The 16844-nt window shown below is 41.1% G+C and overlaps 1 protein-coding gene across 2 annotated transcripts in view; it reads left to right on the forward strand.

Moving 5' to 3' along the window:
- LOC139765554 (uncharacterized) overlaps nt 1-14283 on the forward strand; it is an 85300-nt gene extending 71017 nt beyond the window's left edge. For both annotated transcript variants that reach the window (XM_071693103.1, XM_071693104.1), the window contains 16 exons: nt 784-912; nt 1955-2097; nt 2555-2813; nt 3443-3581; nt 4304-4422; nt 5636-5769; nt 5978-6134; nt 6560-6667; nt 7789-7884; nt 8367-8480; nt 8668-8870; nt 9411-9582; nt 10218-10364; nt 11028-11137; nt 11908-12028; nt 13180-14283. In XM_071693103.1, the coding sequence (XP_071549204.1) occupies nt 784-912; nt 1955-2097; nt 2555-2813; nt 3443-3581; nt 4304-4422; nt 5636-5769; nt 5978-6134; nt 6560-6667; nt 7789-7884; nt 8367-8480; nt 8668-8870; nt 9411-9582; nt 10218-10364; nt 11028-11137; nt 11908-12028; nt 13180-13470 (2442 nt within the window). In that variant the 3' untranslated portion in view covers nt 13471-14283. The remainder of the gene's footprint in view (nt 1-783; nt 913-1954; nt 2098-2554; nt 2814-3442; nt 3582-4303; nt 4423-5635; nt 5770-5977; nt 6135-6559; nt 6668-7788; nt 7885-8366; nt 8481-8667; nt 8871-9410; nt 9583-10217; nt 10365-11027; nt 11138-11907; nt 12029-13179) is intronic.
- Nucleotides 14284-16844: the final 2561 nt, after the last annotated feature.

Below are 16844 nucleotides of genomic sequence, written 5' to 3' on the forward strand. Positions count from 1 at the left end.
TATAGAGGATCTTTCAGCTAATTTTCTCATCGTGTTTTCTTTATTTAGTTATTCTTTATAATATAGTTATTGATTAGCAAGTTTGTGAACTTGTTTATAGATACATGAGCCTAGTTTTGTACTTTATTTGTGTACGTTTTCCCGTTTTCTTCTCTGCCAGGAATTTTGAAGGTAGTTTCTCTCTCTCTCTCTCTCTCTCTCTCTCTCTCTCTCTCTCTCTCTCTCTCTCTCTCTCTCTCTCTCTCTCTCTCTATATATATATATATATATATATATATATATAGTTTGTAGCAATTTTGATGGATGGATGTGACCTGGAATGCTGTGTGTGTGTGTGTGTGTGTGTGTGTGTGTGTGTGTGTTCTCGATCCACAACTTGTAAGTAGGGGAGGTTGTTAGCACGATGAGCATGTCGTTACGACCCTTGGGTATAATTGTTTGGTCATATTAATCCAACTTCGTACCTATGTAAGTAGTTTAAAGTTCTGAAACATATATGCCTACAGTAAACACCGCTGGTAATAACCAGTGGGTTGTAGGTCGTCACAGATGCCAGAGAATCAGGTCGAGTGTTCCTGTTATGATTGGAGGAGTCAGTTGTACCGTCGTGATCTGGGAGGTTGTACCGCGGGGGATCAAGGGTCGTACCGTCATGTTCACAAGTCGTACCTCAGTGCTGCCAGGTACACTGATGATGGTTGAGGTAGGGTAGACCTCGTCCAGCAGTCGAGAACGACATTCCAACGCTGGTTTATGACCCTGATGGTTGACCTGACCCGGCAGGTGCGGTGCAAGGCCAGCGAACACACCTGCGAGGGGGACAACACTTGCATAGACCAGCAACAGGTGTGTGACGGCGACCGTCATTGTCCCAGGGGCGACGATGAACACCTCTGTAAGCGGTTCCTACAGGTGGGTCAAGTGTCATTCCAGGGCACACGGGTAGGTCAAAGGTCATTTCAGGGGACATGAGTGGATCGGACGTCGTTTCAGGGCAGGTGAGTGGGTAACAGGTCATTTCAGGGCAGGTGAGTGGGTAACAGGTCATTTCAGGGCACGTGAGTAGGTAACAGGTCATTTCAGGGCACATGACTAGGTAACAGGTCATTTCAGAGCACGTGAGTGGGTAACAGGTCATTTCAGGGCACATGACTAGGTAACAGGTCATTTCAGGGCACGTGAGTGGGTAACAGGTCATTTCAGGGCACGTGAGTGGGTAACAGGTCATTTCAGGGCACATGATTGGGTCAAAAGTCATCATAGGACACAGGTGTGGGTCAAAGTTTATATCAGGACCCGCAGGTGGAGTCAAAGGTCATTTCAGGACACACGGGTGAGTTAAGGGGCCTTCAAGATCACAGTGGGGTCAGAGGTCATTCCGTGTTGGAGACAGGTCAGAGGGAATTCTAGGAGAGGTACGAGCACATTGAAGGCCACTCATGAAAGGTTATTCCAGCCCGGGGGGGGGGGGGGTGAGGCTAGAGGCCAATCCAGGTCATAAAAAAAAAAACCTGTATTGGTTTCTGAACCAGGCCACTTCTGGTCTTGAACTGGAAGTGAGTATATGGTCTTTCTGACACACGTATATATATATATATATATATATATATATATATATATATATATATATATATATATATATATATATATATGTACTGAGACGTAGGGTCTGAGGTGGGCTGGAACACATGTTGGGTCACATACAACTCAGGTTCAGGGAAAAAAAAGATCCATCTACCATCATGAATATTCATAGCAGAATGGTTTATGGTACCGGGTTTATGTGTCTTAGGCCATGGGTTCGAACCCATAGAATTATCCCCCCCCCCCTTAAAAAGATAAAAAAAAGATGTTTATTACACATTCACTTATTACCAGCAGAGGGGGCTCTGGTGGCTGGTGTCCCGTACCTTGGCTCTGTGGCCATAACCTCCTCTGGCTTTTCTTGGTACAGGGGTTCGAGGTTCGGCGAAGGATGACGCTGGTGGATCGACTGGTGTTGAGTGTGCTGCCTAGAGCAGATGTGGGTGTGTGTGCCAAGCGATGCCTCGATGATCAACTCTGTCGTGGATTCATCTACGACCAGGTGTCCAAACAGTGAGTTAACAGGCGTACACATGCCCCAGTAGTAGTAGATGTACAAACCGTAAGTCAACAGGTGGAGAAACAGAGGTTCAACAGGTGGACAAGCAGTCAACAGGTGTCTCAGTATCAGGGGTGCACACAGTGGGTTGTCCAAATATCTGGTCTGTGGGGAACTCATGGTCTTATGTTCTTTAGGAACGTACAAAAAGAAAATCAAATCTTGACAGCCATTCAGTTAGGGATATATGTTCAAAAGAAATTATATCGTGACACCCACCTGTTCCTTTACGAATATGTATCGAGTTTTACCATACATAGATCTTAAGCTAGCTAGGAATAAGACATAGATTTATATACTTGTATTTGGGTATGTTCACGTCTTGGAATTTGAACGTTTGGCTAATATAGACAATCTTGTTTATGACTTCGGAGTTAAAGGAGAGAGTGTAAGTCTCCCTTCTTCCACCAGGTGTTCCTTGAGCAGCAACGACGTAGCTTCATCTGGCGTGGTGACATCGACCCGGGAGGAGTTTTATGAGCTACGGGCCCGTCGGAGCACGTGCGGTGCACGTCTCGTGTGTGCCAATGAGCGGTGCGTGGCGCGGGAGAAGGAGTGCGACGGCGTGGACGACTGTGGTGACAACAGTGATGAGTCCAAGTGTCATCCATCAGCCAAGTATGAGATCAAGTTGGTAGGCGGCAAGATGCGACACGAGGGGAACGTGCAGGTGGGTAGTGGTGCAGGTGGCGGGAGGGCCAGGTGAATGGTGACCAGGGTCGGTGATGTAGCGATTGGGTGATGCAGGTTTTAAGGCGAACAGGAGGGTGTAGATCGCCAGGTGGGTGGTGTAGGTGGTTACCGACCTGGTGATGGGTAGTGCAGGTGGTAGGTGGCAGAAGGACAGATTTACACACTGTAAACTATTCCATTAGCGTGGCTTGTGTTGTGATCCATTTGTGTAGCTTGTGTTGTGTGTCTTGATACATTGTTGGGGGTGTGATAACATGCACCACATCCTAGGAAGAATGGATGGCAGGGACAGTGTACTAAGGAGGGAAGATCATACCCTTGATTGCCACTCTTCAACCCTAGGATATGATGGTCAGGGCTTTGACCTGACCAGCGAAATGGTCAAGTGAAAGGCCATGCCATTATACCCAAGGACTGTACCTTCTTGTTCGATGATCTTGCCACATTTCTTCCAGGTCGTACCATCATGCCCGTTAGGATAAAAATGACTTCATCAGTGCTCGTGCCATCAAACCAAAGGTCATATTCCGTTGTTGAGATTAATGTGTTATACGTTTGACGCTGGAGTACAGGAATGTGTGTAACCTTGTTCATGATGTTTTTTAGGTGAAGGTGGAGGGCGAGTGGGGTTTCGTGTGTGACGACAACTTTGACTACAATGCAGCAGACCTGGTGTGTCGAGCCATGGGCTACCTTTCAGCTCAGACCTTCACTCGCAACAACCACTTTGGCAAGAATGATGCCAGTACGTACACTAGTGTCTATTTACCACCACCTGTCCTCCCATACTGGATCTGTACTGATGCTGCAGGAAGGTCCATCATGGAAGATCTTCCTTCTGTAAAGTTTATTCATGTATATTGTTGTAATTTGAGTTTGTTTAGAGCAGCAGGGAATCAGTCAGGTCTGGTCACTGTTTTCAGTGATGCAGTCAGTGCTGGAGAAAAAGCTCTTTGGTGATCTAAACTTTTTCATTTTGCAGAGCTTTTTCCACATACAGATGGTTTTAAATCCTTCACACACACACACACACACACACACACACACACACACACACACCAAAGGAACAGAAAGATCCACTTTGTATACCTAGATAGTCAAAGCTTTTCCAGAAAATGGACCCCATATAGATACAGTGCTGTACTAAGTTTCTTGGGGGTTTAAATCTGTAATCTTAAATGTCTTTTGTGTCATCAGAAAATGGTGTGCAGAGGTATGCATTGATGCTTGTAGTGTTGTTACTTTTTATACGTAGAAGATGCATGTTCAAGATACTGTACATTAAACATAAAAGACACAATTGTATTTCCAATATATTTGCAATAACTGTAAATCTTAATTGCTGCTTCATTCTAAATTTGATTTCAGAACCAAGCTCTAGTCTTAATGTATAGAGAATGATGTTCATAGATGTTATTAGATTACTGGTAAAACTAATTCATTGTAATGTATCGTATTTCCTTACAGGCTGGCGACGGAACAGTCCAAAGTTCTGGTTGGACGACTTTTCTTGTAATGGGTTAGAAAACTCAATCTTTGACTGTCCCTCCAGTGGCCTGGGTGTACATGATTGTGGCCCTACTGAGGTAAGACATGCACACCTGTATACACATGAATGCAAGCAATCATACCTGCAGTCTCCCATGCCTGTGCTTTGATCATGTATGCATACAGCAAGAGAGACAAGACTTACATGCAGCCATTAGTATAGGATTTCATGTAGTCCATCAGATGTCTTTAGAATAATGAGGCCACAATGCATTGTGTTCCTTTTATGGAGATTCAAGATACTTACCTATGATTTGTTGTGCTTCCCCATGTTTCCAAACATTATTCCTCAAGTTACCTTTGCCCGTGATACTGTGCCACTTACTACAGCTAAATGATGCTTGTAGAATCGTCCTGTGCCACATTTCTGTAGAGCCAGTAACAAAGGTCAAAGCCTTTTATTGGTGATTTGTTTTATGTTTTATACTTCATTTAATCTGAGTCTTGTTTTTCAAGGAATGTTGAAAATGTCTAAGTGAATTTCCATGTAGTCCTGTTTGACTGTTCACCAATGATTTTATTAGAAAGCATTAGTTCCCTCTCCAGCCCATCATCTCATAGATGAAACAACCGTAGAGTCTGTACCTCATCCTTGATTTACTCTATCATGTTTTTTTATGCTATTGAAGCCCCTTATTCCTGCTTGTATTCCCCTCCTCAACAGAGATTTTCAGATCATTCTCATGGTTATTCTGTGCTTATGGATCCCTCTCCCTTACACCCTTCTTATGATTGAATTGATCATTACCTTCACTGTCGTACTATGTACAATGCTGCTCATGTTGCACAGGCTTTGTCATGTGTACCAAACCAAAATTCCTTTAGATATTATCAAATTTTTACACCTTTGTCCTTCTGGTTTGAAAGTAATATAGAACCTTTGAGAACCTGCAGAATGTTGCTTTATTGCATATTTCTTTTATACATATGATGAAAACCTTTGTGTGCAATGCCCTACCCTTCTTGAACAGTGTTATCTTGGATGTGTGCAGCAACAGTCCAGACTTGGACAGAGTTCATTTTTCTCCCTGTAGTTCAACAAATGTTCATACTGCTTCTTGTTGTTTACACATACCCATGAATACTCTTCACTCATGGGGGTTTGTATGTAAGTTCATGCAATTTTTAAGATTTGTTGAACTGAAGGCAAAAAAGATTTTGATTTTGAGCCCGGACTGTCGAAATGTCATACACTTTCTGTCTTCCATTTTCCTGCACCTCTCATGTATATATGTGTGATGTTCTCCTCAGATAGCTGGGGTGGTGTGCCGGAATGCTGCTTCACTTTGTCGTGAGGATGAATTCCAGTGTGGTTCTGCCAGGCTACACACCTGTATATCCCGGTCAAGAGTTTGTGATGAAACCAAGGATTGCTTTGATGGCAGGTAACGTCAGGGGAAATAACCCAACCCAGATGATCAGAACTCACAGGCCAAGATGTCACTGACACATTAACAACTGCTGTGTATTGTTAGATGCACTGTCTTATTGATTTAGAATTCATCATAGAGTAGTGTCACATGTTAGTAAATCATGTTTTCAGTGGTTGTGATGACCACCTGACTGTAGATAACCTTTGACCTGTTCTTGTAGTGACGAGGCATCCAGCTTGTGTGATGATGTAGGGGTCATACGTCTGGAGAGCAGCAGGGACGTACTGAAGGGCACGGCTGCCGGCACTGTGTATGTCAAGCACCAGGGTCGCTGGGGCACCGTCTGTGACGATTCCTTCGACGAGAACCATGCCAAGGTAATGGAAGCCAACTTCCCAATTCGTTGCTTACATCTGTTAGTCGATTCCCACCTGTCGTTCTCTTCATCTTGTGAATGGTAGTTTAGAAGGATGACAGAGGTGACAAGGGGGTCCTCATGATACACTATTGGCTGGTCAGTTCAGTCAGGTAACTCTGCAATGGAAGCCTCCCTTATGTGCTTGCCAACTTGATTTCCATCAACTTTTGTTTGAAAACATCTTTTGCAGTGGTCTCTGCCATCAATTGTGTTATTAAGTCAGCAGGTTAATATCTTCAGTACAATGTATGGCAGAGGTGGTTTTTTTTACTACTTCCTTAGTGTTACTTGGTATTACAAGGTATGATGTGTTGCAGGCACTGTGTTACAGAGCATGGGTTGTGTTGCAGGCAGTGTGTTACAGAGCATGGTATTGTGTTGCAGGTGGTGTGTCGGAGCCTGGGTTATGAGGGTGGCTGGACTGTGTCCTACCCCCGGGCCTTCTTCGGCAGAGGTCGTGGTGACATCCTCCTGGACGAGCCTGGCTGTAGGGTGAGTATTTCCTACCCTCCTAACTACCACCATGGTACCTCTAGGACCATGGAAGTACCTCCAGGACCATAGGGGCTCCTCCTGGAACCATGATAGTACCTCAGAACCAACGATGGTGGTACCCCTCACATCCATGTGGGGGGTACCTCCAGAACCATGTTGGAACCCCTTATGACCATTTGGAGGTACCTCCAAAACCTCCAGGACCATGGGGTTACCTCATGGTAGGACCTCCAATACCATGGTGGGACCTACAAGACCAATATGGCACTTTTATGATGGTGATGATGGTACCTCCTGGCTTGTATTAATACCATGGCATCAAAGGCTTAAAAGTAGCATTGCAGTTCACCAATTATGGAGTCTCTTTTGCCATGACCCTCTCCTTGAGGGAGTACCTGAAGGGGATGGGCAACCAAATTTCACCAACATGCAAAGCTTCTGTTTTTAATTGTTTTCTTGATGTATATTAGGTTTTGCAGGTATATTTAGATTTTTTTTTCCACGTTTGTTCACCATTTCCCAAGTTAGCAAGGGGTGACTGGGATAAAGATAAAGAAAGGCCCCATTTGATTACGTCCATTCTCCAGCTGTCCTGAGTAATGCACTAAAACCACAGCTCGCTGTCCACAACCAGGCCTCACAAACCTGTCCCTGTTTTTTCTTGGCTGCTTTGTATGTCCTGGTTCAGTGCATTGACAACACATTGCCCCCTGTATACCACATCATTTCAGTTCACTCATAACTTTTTCACTCCATCTTTCCATCTCTAATTTGGTCTGCCATTTTTCCTTGTCCCCTCCTTTTTTCTAACTCATATGTCTAATATGATTTTTTTTATTTTCATTAGATGTTCTTTTTTTTAGATAATGATGTTTATTTTCCCAAATGAAGGTTCTCTTTTGTTTCAAGAAAGAAAAGGAAATACATTACATTTGCAATTCCAAAACACAGTGATGCATTGATGTTATGTACAATACTTAATAGGTAATTGTAAGGACTTTATTTTGTTCTACTTTAATAAATGTTCATTATGAATTATGGATTCTTTGTTTAATGAGCTCATTCATTTAATTGAAGATATGGTGTTTGTAAATTTAAATGTTTAACTGTGTTTACAGGGTAATGAGGATTGGCTTGGTGCCTGTCAGCGAGTGGTGTGGGGTGTCAGTGACTGTGATCATCATGAAGATGTTGGTGTTCTCTGCTCTGATCAGGTCAGTCCCGTATTCTTTGATTCTGTTTGTTTATGGTTATCATCTGAACAGGTCTGTCTCATGTATTCATGATTTTCAATAATGTATTCTTGTTCCCTGAAGAGATTTATCCTGGATCCCTCACCTCCATTTGTTTGTGTCCGTCTTCTGAATAGGTCAATCCTGTATTCCTTTCTTGTCATTTGTTTATGTCTGTCTTTTGAAGAAGTAACTCTGTCTGCAACTATTTCTTCAACCTTGTCAGTAACTATATTTGTACTTCTGTCAGTAAATGCACTCTTGCTTCTGTCAGTAACTATATCCTAGCCTTTGTTAGCAGTTGTATTCTTACCTGTGTCAGTAACTGTACATAGTCATATCCCGACTTCAATATATATGCCTGTTACTCTCCACTTCTCATGTGTCTTACTGCAATAGATTTGCCTTACCTTCTGTGTCTGTATCTTTCAGTATGTGAACCTCTTATCTCCCTCCCCCATTAGCTTCAGGTGCGGCTGTCCGGTGGGCCCACCATGAACGCTGGACGGGTCGAGGTGAAGTTGTCAGGCAAGTGGGGAACCGTCTGTGATGATGACTTCGATGACTATGATGCCAAGGTTAGATATGGTGCCTTGTTAGGTTAGGTTAGAGGAATGGTGGATGTATGCAGGTAGCTTAGAGGAATGGTGGATGTATGCAGGTAGCTTAGAGAAATGGTGGATGTATGCATTTTGATACTGAATATCATTGCAGGTGATAGACTTTACCTTATCAATGATCCAAGTTATCTTTTATTCCTCACAGGTTGTTTGTCGTATGTTAGGTTACCAGGGTGATGCAGTGGCCCAGCCTCAAGCCAGGTACGGCCAGGGTTCGGGTCCAATATGGCTAGACTCCATGGACTGTCAGGGCACTGAGACGGACCTGAAACTGTGCAGGAAGTCCCAGCCAGCTGCCTCTGACTGTTCCCACTCAGAGGATGCTTCCGTCACCTGCTACCCCATAAAGTAAGGCTTCGGTAACATGTCTATGCATTTGATTACTATGTGTGGGTCATGGGTCAGGAGTCTTGCCCTCATGTAGGTCCGTCTCTACTATTTATGTGTTATGGGGACGGAATATTACATGTGTATCATCCTGTCTCTTAACCTTGTATTATATATGTAACTATGTTGTTACTGTACTTTTATGTGCATTTTTCCACTATTTCTGGTTTTGCCATGAGAGATTTAGAGAGGATTGGATTATTGGTGAATTCTTAATCAAGTAAATCTCATTCGGTCTTGGATGGGGTTTATATTGCACTATCAACATTATGTCTTATACACAAGATAATGTTACATTGCTCCTTATGGGTGATGAGGTCATTGCAGGCTTATTCACAGAGGTCCTTATATACTGTATTCTCTGTCATTGTTATGCAGACTTTTTGCAAAGCATATTATTCACCATATTTCTTTATGCATCTGTCAACATGTAATATTTAAAGATTTCAAACGGTATTAATGGTCCTGTGTTTGAGTTGGTTTTCATTTGTTATGTATCAGGCGTGGAGCTGTGAACCGTGGCCTGCAGACAGCGTTACCAGACGGGTGTGGTTACCGTACTGACTCCTCCTCCTCGTCCTTCTTGCTTGACAACTTTGCCAAGATCATTGGTGGTACTGTCCAACAGTCGCTGGACAATCCCTGGCTAGTGTCCCTTCAGCTGCGAGAGGAGGTATATCACTTTACTTCTCTACTCTTACTGATGGACATGTAGGTCATTCATGAATATCATTTTTTCTTATGTTTTGTGTTTTTTATGTGTGATGATTTGATGCTTCAATGTATGATACAACTTATTTGTATGTATTAAGTCATATAGTTTTTAGTTTGTATTCTTTTGTCATACAATTGTTGGTCTTTTCAGTGTTTTTTTTCTCTCACTCTTCACTCATCTTATCTCATGTGTCATTTATTCTCTTACTGCAGAAATATATCTCTAAATTTTTTCTAATTTTCTTTTGCTTACTTTCATTTGTTTTGTGTATCATTTCCTCTCTCTAATGTTGACAGTATCAGTTGGATGTTTATATTTAAAGACTGTAATCAGTTCAGTCATCTTCCTTATATTTAAAGACTGTAATCAGTTCAGTCATCTTCCTTATATTTAAAGACTGTAATCAGTTCAGTCATCTTCCTTATATTTAAAGACTGTAATCAGTTCAGTCATCTTCCTTATCTTTTACAGTACAGTCAGATCGATGGTGCTCACCTCCCTCTGTCTCTTTCTCTTCCTTTCCATCTATCCCCTGTCACCTCTCCCTCATGCTCCTTACTTCATGCTCATGTTACCCCCCTCCTCCCCAACAGGGTAAGCTGAAGCACAATTGTGGAGGTGTGGTGATCGCTGAGGACTATGTGCTGACCGCCGCCCACTGCTTTAGGGTCCATGGTCGCCACAGCTACGTCATCAGGGTCGGAGACTATTCCATGGGCACTACAGAGGCCGCCCAGGAGGTAGGGAGGTCCTGTGGAGGCTCCACGAAGTGGGAGAAGCCTGAGAGAGGTTCCTAGGTGCATTTTGAAGCAAATAGGGACGATGTGTAGGGAGAGAGTACATCAAAGTTTGGCACAGTACTGCTTGAAGATGGAGACCCCATTGAGACAGGGGCTTCTTGTGGGTAATTGATACATTTTTTTTTTTCTACACTGGAGGCTCCAGTCACACACAAAAAAGTCCAAATCAAGGCCGGATCTTAATCAAACTATAGAGAGGATTATGAAAGGGAAGAAGGAGATGGACATGGAATAACAGCAGCAGTATATTGATAGCAGCAGAAGTAGTTTTGGTGAAGATGGGAACAATTAGGCCTCCTTGTATTAACATCAGTTGTTACCATAATGATTTTTGTATAGACAGTGAAGTTATATCCAGTTATGGAGTGAAGCAGTCATGGATATGGCCTGTGGTAATAGTAATTGCATTATCACCAGTGTATTGTTATTATTATTAGGAAAACTTTTATTAGTCGGATTTTATGTTGGTTATCATCCAGTGTTTCCTGTTTCTGTCGCTTTCCTCTGTGTGAGTTGGAAGGCTTTAGTCTTCCTCCTCCCTTCGTTTCTGTTCTGCATCCCCCTCCTCCTCTTCCATCACTCACTCTCCTCATCTTCCTGCAGGACTTTGATATAGAGAAGCTCTGGATGCACGAGGAGTTTGACACAACAGTGGAGTTCAACAATGACATCGCCATTCTCAAGGTGGCCAGGAAAAATGGCAGAGGTATCAGGTCAGTACAGGTCATGGTGGATATGGGCGTTACTTCGGGTCTCAGGTCATAGGGGTATGAGATTACTATGAGTCTCAGGTCATGAGGGTATGAGATCACTGTAAGTCTCAGGTCATGGGGCGTAAGGTCACCCAATGTCTTAAGGTTTTGGAGTGGGTCACTTCAGGTAATATCATGGGGACGTGATCTCCAGGTCATGGGGCATGAGGTCACTTTAGGTAGCTTCAAGGAGACATAAGGTCACATTTTTCATTGCAAACATGAAATTAGATTTTATAGAATAAGTAATTGGTGGTTACTCTTTAATATTTATTGGGTATCTGTCAGCTCTGTGGAGCATTATGAGCTATTTTCCATGATTTTTTTTCAAGTATAGAAGTGTTTTTAGGTGTGGCATCAGGGTCTTATCTGTAATCTTCCCTCTTTTAGCTTCCCTTCTACACTTTCCTCCTTCATACATACATTCCTATCCGGCCAGTCTAACCCTGTGGTTGTTGATGGATCAGCCTCCTCCCCTTTCTCCATCAACAGCATTGTCCCTCAAGGTTCTGTCCTGACCACTACACTTTTGAATGAAATATTGAAATACGTTCAAGTTAGACTTCTGATTAACATTTAAGTCTGTATTTGAGATTGTAATGAGCCGTACCATCAAAAAGAATTAGAATAAAGCAATGATTAAGTACAAAAAAAAAAATCATAAGAATGTGATATGGTTCACAAAACAGTTATATATGGATTTTGGTACAACAAATATTTTATTGTTGCAGATTTAGTAAGTCAGTTCAGCCAGTGTGTCTACCTAGTGAGGATGCCTCATACAGTGGCTTGAGTGACTGTACCATCACAGGTTGGGGCACCACGTCTGAGAGAGCACCACCCATTCCAGAGGTACCACACTTCTATATTCTCTTCCTATACCCGGACAGGAACTGATATCATAGATGTATCAAAACATTGCAGTGGTTGTCCTAATATCTCCAAATGTTTATGTTCATGTCAATATTTGTCCTGTAAAAGATTCATCTGAATATTTCTTTGCCTTGAAACTTAGAACATCAAGGCTCCTTTTATCTGTCTTACCCAAGTATCTGTATATTCTGCAAATTATTCCAGTATCTCAGTATGTTTTTCATTATTTCTAGATTACTTTAGTAACTCCAAGAGTTCCCACGGTATCCAAAGGAATTAAATCTACACCATGGTAGATAGTAATTGGTAGACAGCCACCGACCAGGGAGGTATATTACTGGGTATTAGGAGGTTTAGTTATGGCTGCATAGTGAGCCAGCAAGCTGCACTCTTTGACCCAGGTTGCTGTCTAAACTTTCTGCTTCAGCCACACCTGAACTGCCTGGCATTTTGTCCACGAAAATACAATCTCTCTTTTGCACATAACATTTGACGACACATCTCACAACTCATTCTTTATTACTCTAGATTTTCCTGTGGTGAGTGCTATGTGCCAACTCTGCTTTTTGACATATTGGTAAGAGCAATAGATAGAAGCAGTATGTATGAACATTATGTAGAAGTAGTTGGTAGGAACATTTAGATGTGAGCATTAGGTCTAAGTAGAAGGTTGGAACATTAGCTAAAAATAGTTGGTAGGAACATTAGGTTGGAGCCTTTGTAAAACACTATGCTAGATTTGCCCTCTGCCTGTGGCCTTTTAAGAATGAAGAACTAAAAGGCTTAAAAGCAACACGACAGTTAATGATTTATGGCAAATCTTTTACCTAGTCACATCCTTTAGGGAGTTCCCAAAGGGAATGAGCATCAGAGATATAGATAGACAGATAGATAAAGAAAAATGGCCCTAGTCTGAGGGCTGCCTTACTCAAGATGGCCAGACACCTCAGACTCTGAAGTGTCAGAAAGGATAAAGTCAGACACCATTAATTGGATCGCAGGTTGCTGATGGTAGTGATTCTGTCAATTGTGGATCATAAGACCTTTGAACGATAGGGAAGTTATGAAACCTCTTTATAATTTAAGTACATAAGTCTAAATGGGACTTCAGAATTTTGATTTTCTAACAGGATCGGCCTCGATCAGGACATGTTCAGATATACAACATGGGCTCCTGTACGGGACAGGACAAGTATGCCCTTTTCGAGGTTACGTCAGGCATGGTGTGTGCTGGTCACCTGGATGGCCGAACAGACACCTGCACTGGGGACTCAGGTGGCCCTCTCACCTGCCGGGTGAACGGTAGACACATATTGTACGGCATCACCTCCTGGGGTAAGGGTTGTGGACGTCGTGGTCAACCTGGCATGTACACCAAGATCACCAAGTTCCTCAGGTGGATCCATAACATCATCGTGTGAAACAAGGCTCAAGACTCATCATCATTCATCATTGTTACTCTCCACGACTCATCTATCAGGATGGAATGACTTACACCTGGTTTGGTGGAGCATTCTGGTCTGTATGTCATTACTCGTAAGTGTGTAGTTGTAGATGACACTTAGGGTCCCCTCACTGCCCGTGTCGCATCTTGTTAAACTGATGACAAGAATTATATTTCATGTGTGTCATACACTGCGAGTTTCAAAGGCAGACCGTTGACTTGCTCAGTGGTTCAGTCATTAATATCTTCAGCATTATTCTTTTATTTTTTTGTAGCTGTTGTCTATGGACACTTTTCTTTATCGTCTCGTTTTGATTTTGTGATCACCATCGGTGGTTACAGTTGACAGTGTGAAGTGTAATAAAGACATGTGAAACATGCTTTGTGTTTAAAGTAAATATTTATTCTAAACAAAGACATTCATACTGATACTAACCTACAATGAATCATCCTTCATAAACACTTACCCTCAATGCTTCAAGTAGAAGAGACCTTAAGTTTGTTGTGGAACTCATTTACTTAAACACAGAGTGTAAAGCAACTTCCTTTCTTTAAGAAAGATGATAATTGTCTGTGCATGAGATACTGTAGAAATAATATGAGTTTCTTCTTTACCCCAGGATTAAGGGGAATGCCATTTCAGAGGGGGTTAGAGCTGTATGCCTACAGCTGTTGAAGTCTGACTTGCTGGAGTTTGAAAGGTGCTGTGTGGTGTAGTGTGCTTAGAAGTGGGATCAAACAGGAATTCAGAATATGAAGGGTTTAAAGCTAAGGTAAAAAAAAAAAAAAAGTATTTCTTGGATTGAGGGAATCACATGATTACATTTCAGTCCAAGACTTTATTTATGTTTTCCTGTCTGTCAGAAATGGTACTTCCCAAGTTCAGGTAGGAAGGCACCTACAGTACCCTCTCAATTTTTCTGTCACTTTACATCTGAAACTCAGATGTATAAGACCAATCATCTACGTACAAAATATTGTTGAGAAACAATGTGCATTAGTTTTTCTGCCACATTTGCAGTGCAATTGCAAAATACAGGTCTTGCATAGAAGATTACTGTATATAAAGCAGTAAGGGTTGTCCCATCAAATGGGTTCTCTTATACATTTGTCTTGTGTATCAGCAAATACACAATTTCATACATACTCATAATAATTTTGTACACTATAAGTGTTTTGTTACATATGTGTTTGTGACAGTGTTAATCATGATTCATATCATTATGTCTGTGGCATTTTTATGTAGTGATGTTTTTTATTATGTAGTGTCATCTTTTCTGTATATTTGGATGTTAGAGTGTCTCATTATTGAGCCATTTTTATGTTTAATGTTGTTGTATGTGGCTGTACATCCAAGTGCAATTTTGTAATGATAAACTTTTCTATATAAGGTTATTTAAGTCGAGCAGTATTATAAGGCATTAGTGAGCAGTGGGCATTACTGCAGCCAAGCATTATATGATTCTTAGCTTTGGCATGAGCCAAAAGACATCTGGTTATGTAAATGTTCTGACACGATATGTCTTACTTAATGTGAGTTTATGATAAGTTAATCAAATCGTAAAAATTTTCACAACAAACCTGTGAATGGCTAATTGAAATATAATCTTTACAACTCAATACATTGATTATCTTGGTTACTATGATCCCAGGACCCCATTTACGGGTTTCCTGCAGCTTCAAGGATACATTACAATCAGAAGCAGGAGAATTATGGACCCTTGTGGTGAGAAGTTTTTGAGTGAGGCTGTATTTCTTTTCATCCATTGACAATGATACAATCTCACCAAAGATGACTCCTTTACTCATACCCACAACATGCAAGAAACCACAGATTAATGTTTCAGTGCTAATAATGTTTCCTGTAGGGTAAAGATGATATGACCTATTTTAATTTTCCATATTAAATGTAAACTACCTTTTCATGTGAAACTTTCATGGATAATTTTCATATATATATCCTATGAATTAGTTCATCTCAGTATGAATTAGTACAACAAGCACATCAAAAGATCTTGAAACTATAATTCTTACGTTAATCTACTATTGCATTGGTTATTAACATTAATTTGGAGTTATCAGTGATATGAAATGGGGCATTGGAATTATGTAAACCTGTAAAAAATAGGTTTGTTGCAAGAGAGGATTTTCTGTTTACTTTTGATACATTGTGGCCAGTACAGAAGGCAAAGAGATTCGCTTTCTGCTTTTTGCCTCTTTACTTCTACTGGAGTTGCAGGCGAGGTGCTTGTGACATGTCTGTACTGTTAACCAGGTTACAGAAATTTGTTGTGTTAACCAGGTTACAGAAATTTGTTGTGTTAACCAGGTTACAGATATTTGTTGTGTTAACCAGGTTACAAACATTGGCACTTTACTAGGTTACAAATGTTTGTACCATTAACCAAGTTACATATATTTGTACTGTTAACTAGGTATTGTATGTTCATACTGTTTTCCCGGTTACTTATCCACCTTCATGAATTACTTGTTCTTGTGATGTATTGGTTTTTAAGGTTAGTTCACTAAGTTCACTTCCTACCATTATCTTCCTTTTGGAAGGAACAAGCTGGGACTTTTAACCACAGCTTGTCAATCATTTTCTAAGATGATTTAACATCTTTGTTCAAAGGACTCCTGCAACTGTTACTTGTCACTTTCTTGTCAATTATGTACTTGTACAGTCTTGACTGAATGTTCCTGGTATTTGTGCCTACTTAGAATACATGAAAACATATAAGTAATACTCTGAAACATTTTCAGTGTAATGAACTTAATGCATAGGAAAACTCAGTGTCTTTTATGAAAACAAGAGTTCAGAATGGTTTGACACAGTGGCAGTTGAGATTTTTAGTAATGGGAATGCAGAAATTAGAGTTTTCAAATTTTGCACTCTATTTATGTTATTAAGTCAAAGAAAATTAGTTAAAACTTTAAGAATTATAGACCCTGACTAGTTATGACAAAGGGAACTTTTGGATTTGAAACATGTGTCAGTTCCTTGTGGCAAGCCATCAGAAAATGCTCATAATAAGTTCATTAATGCTGTGTTCATGTATTCTAAATCATATTTAGCCACAGGTTCTCTCCATTACATTTTTGAAAATACGGGAAATGCTAAAATGCTGAAAAAGACATTCCACTCTCTTGTGACAAGCTCATATCACTGTGTGTAGTCGAAAATTTTATGTTGCCTTATTGAGTTGTTGATGTGGGAAACCAGAAGAGAGGACTGGAGAGAGGAACTAGAAGACAAATGAAAATGATGATTAAGAATTCTGTTTAAAACACATACCCCATGTGGGTTTCTTATTGGTTTTCATGAGTCATATTCCTAAACCCAGTCATAAT

The sequence above is a fragment of the Panulirus ornatus genome, chromosome 55 (genome assembly GCF_036320965.1).
Source record: "Panulirus ornatus isolate Po-2019 chromosome 55, ASM3632096v1, whole genome shotgun sequence".
Taxonomy (NCBI): Eukaryota; Metazoa; Arthropoda; class Malacostraca; order Decapoda; family Palinuridae; genus Panulirus; species Panulirus ornatus.